Here is a 3,446-nt window from a genome sequence, read left to right on the forward strand (position 1 = left end):
TTAAGATTGACCAAATGCCTCTAAGATGTCACTAAGTTCATCTTCTTCGCCGTCAGCGTCAGGCACATCAGCTCTGCCACATCGTCCACTGTCAGACGCATTTTCAGCTCCATTTTTCGAATATATGGAACTGTTGAACGAAGTCATTTTGGTCGATGGTACGAATGACGAACAGCAGTGGCCACTGATAGACATCCACAGTCGAAAAATCAAAATTGCGTTTAGCATTGGTAAAAGCATTCTATTCCGAAGCTTTGACATTACAATGTTCATCATAGAAAACGCTCTCTCAACAACTGCGTTGCTGATAGGCAAACTCAGCAACGACAATGCCCACTTTGCCAAATCCTGAAAGACTGGCTCTCCAATAGGGTCGTGAAACTGAAGCACGTGGACCCAGAAATCAGAGGAGTCTTTTCGAAGTTCTCCGCCAAAATGTTCATTCCAGTCAACCTCGAGCAGGCGTCTCCACTGGTTTTCCAAGTCTCCAAATTCTGTCACTGGAATCACACTAAGAGGTAGGTCGGCGAATCTGGGTCTAGTCTGAGATAAACATATTGTCGGAGAGAGAATTCTCAATTTCAGAAGGGAATCAATGGCAAGAGGTAAACGTTTCAGAACTGACCTTGCAACCGTCTTGAGAAAGCCGTGACAGCGAAGCTTTATTTCCTCTTTCATCTCGCTTGGAATATCACCTTCGCTGAGTTCAGAAAGAAACAAATGCCAAATGTCTACCTGGTCGACAGGAAGGTAGTCAATTAGAAACTCAAGGTTGACGTTAAGGGACACTGCACACGGTCGAAGGATCCTGCGCAGGATGCCCAAGACCAAATCTTTCAGCTCTTGAAACAGACGAAATTGGTCTGCATTCGAATGTTCAAATAGTATGTTCACCCTCTGAAAGTCGGCCAAGAGCGGTTTCAGAAAGACAATGTATACACGGTTGCGCTTATCACTGTACTTTTCGTGTAAAGTTCTTGCAGTATAGCACCACTCTTTTTCCTTGGCGATGCGGAAATGTGTTGTCAGTTCAAGGTATTGCTCATCAACTCTACACACTGCGGTGTATCGCGACAACCAGCGTGTACTTGAAGGGGCCACAATTTTAAGAGGCGAATTTCCATGATTTATCAGCCTATATATCTGGCCGTACGCTTTCCTTCGCAACGGGCTTACGCTAAACCCCTTGTACGTTTCCGAGCGCATAAATTTTAGGTTGCTCGGCAACTCTTCCACCGCCTCGGAAGCGCACAAGTGCAGAGAGTGGCAAACACATTTGAAAAGCTGAAGGTGGGGTAACTCATCTGCATTCAGCAATGTAAATAGAGAGTGATTTGCGCCACACATGTTAAATGCCCCATCAGTACCAATACCAATCAGGTTTTTGAGAGGTACTTTGCACTCTGCAAGAACTTTTGTGAGTTCTGCGTGGAGTATAATAGCTGTATTTGATGGTACTTCAACCATTCCTAGGCAGTACACACTATCTTTTTCAACTTCGGGCTGTAATATCGAATGCAAATACACATGAACCTCATTGTAGAGACATCAGTTGACTCATCCAGTATTAGAGAGTACTTACCATCTCCAATGTCAGCCACTATCTCCTTGAGGGTTTCAGGTCCAAGCACATTCTTAATGAGAGCGGAACAATTAGTTCTTTTTAGCCTCACCGATTCACCATTAGGCCCATGAAATAAGTCTTTGATGATGGTAGAAAGATGGTCGATTTTTCTCACCGACGAGTGACAGGCTACATGAGCAGCCAACACCAGCTCCGCTTTCCGCGAAGCCAAGTTTGTCGACTTGACTCCTATAAAATTAGCATTAATTATTCGTGATTATTTCGGCTATGTTTCATAACCGATTATTTCGGCTATGTTTCATAACTTTACTCTGAAAGGGGATGTGGTTGGGGGGGCAAAACTTCTTTCTTGGTTTTCCCCATGAAGGAAAAATCTGAGAGGGATAAAATGTTGCATGTTTCTTGGTTAGGACATGGCCTACAAAACGCAGCCCTCCCAACCTCTCTGGGACCGAAGATCGCTTAACACTGTTGTGATATGCCTCTTTACAGAAACACAAGTGTGCTTCCTTGGTTGATTTCAATGACTGGTCCCTGAACTTCGATTGGTTCCCCCATACGCAAAATAACGGGCCACTGGCTATTAATCGTTATCAAATTCTGTTGAGATCTAAATGGTAGATATTCTTGGTCGAATGACGTATTTGAGGGCCTCTCTAAAATACACACAGAACTCACGATGGGGTTAAGACTTCCCAACAAAACACACACTGGACATTGGGCCTTATTACTACGAAGTTTCGGAGGAGTGCTACAAAGACCACTCTTTCTGGTAGGTGTCTTGATGACAAGAACGTAGGGACCCCCTATTGTTAAACCATGCTCAAAGAAAAGTACTCGCCACATTCAGTGACTGGTTTCTGTATTTTCAGACTTGCTGCCTTCTTCTCATGCTTCTTCGATTTCATGTGCTGCTCCAGATCATGTTTGTGAGCCCTAAGCTCTGTACCATTGCAGATTTTACACGATGCTTTTGTGTCATCACCTTGAACAGGCTGAAGCCAGCCTTGGAATTTTGTATCTTTCTCCCACACAGACTGATATAGTCTTTCATAACTCTTTTTCTCAACTTTTGTCATACTGGTTCTTGGCGTAACATTTCTTCCTTCTTCAGGTTCCTTGCTGCTTCCTTCATTTTGGCTTCTGGACACCATTTCTCCTGTTTCACTTTCAACACAATTCTGATTGTTTGTTTCAGTCTTTTTGTTAGGGTTCTGTATATTACTAGTAATTTTGGACAGGGCAGGCTTAACTACGTTAGTAGACCTTGAGGTAGCAATCTGGTTGGCTGAGGTAACAATCTGCTTGGCAGTAGATGCTTGAGGTATACGAAGTTTAGAAAGAGAGGTTTGAACCACCCTTTCTGGGACCAGGACAGGCTTAAGTACTTTAGTAGAGACTGAGGTAACAATGTGCTTGTCAGTAGATGCTTGAGGTACACCAAGTTTAAAAAGAGAGGTTTTAACTACCCTTTCTGGGACTAGTTTTGGTGTCGGACTGCCAGTATCTGAGTGACTGTTCACCACTTCGGAGGTAGAGCCCGCTACGTCTGGTTCCACCAGTTCTTGGACTAATTTTGATTCTTTTAACAGCTCTGCAACTGTCTTAGACTTTGGTAGAACAGCTCGTTTCCGCCTGTAGTGGCTGGTGGCACTGCTATCACTGTCCATGCTGTCAGTCTCAGAGTCACTGTCATCTGACTCATCAGGTTCCACCCAATCTTCGGCTGATGAATCATTACACAAATTTGCCACTATTTTGACTTTTGATGGAACAACTCGTCTGTATTTGGTGATGGCACTGCTATCTCTCGTCCCTATACTAATTTCAGGTGCTGATTTGTCTATTAAAGCTCGTTTTG

At 43.8% G+C, this 3,446-nt stretch overlaps 1 protein-coding gene across 1 annotated transcript; it reads right to left on the bottom strand.

Moving 5' to 3' along the window:
• LOC148944641 (uncharacterized) lies at positions 1-1,347 on the bottom strand. The gene has a single exon (XM_089099978.1). The coding sequence runs from the start codon at positions 1,345-1,347 to the stop codon at positions 1-3; it is 1,347 nt and encodes a 448-aa protein (XP_088956104.1).
• Positions 1,348-3,446: the final 2,099 nt, after the last annotated feature.

This window comes from Artemia sp. Qi Xiang Cuo, chromosome 14, assembly GCF_049724085.1.
Source record: "Artemia sp. Qi Xiang Cuo chromosome 14, ASM4972408v1, whole genome shotgun sequence".
Taxonomy (NCBI): domain Eukaryota; kingdom Metazoa; phylum Arthropoda; class Branchiopoda; order Anostraca; family Artemiidae; genus Artemia; species Artemia sp. Qi Xiang Cuo.

Excerpts from the sequence above, each read along its gene's own strand:
- LOC148944641 (XM_089099978.1), bottom strand. The coding sequence starts at position 1,347 with ATGTGTGGCGCAAATCACTCTCTATTTACATTGCTGAATGCAGATGAG.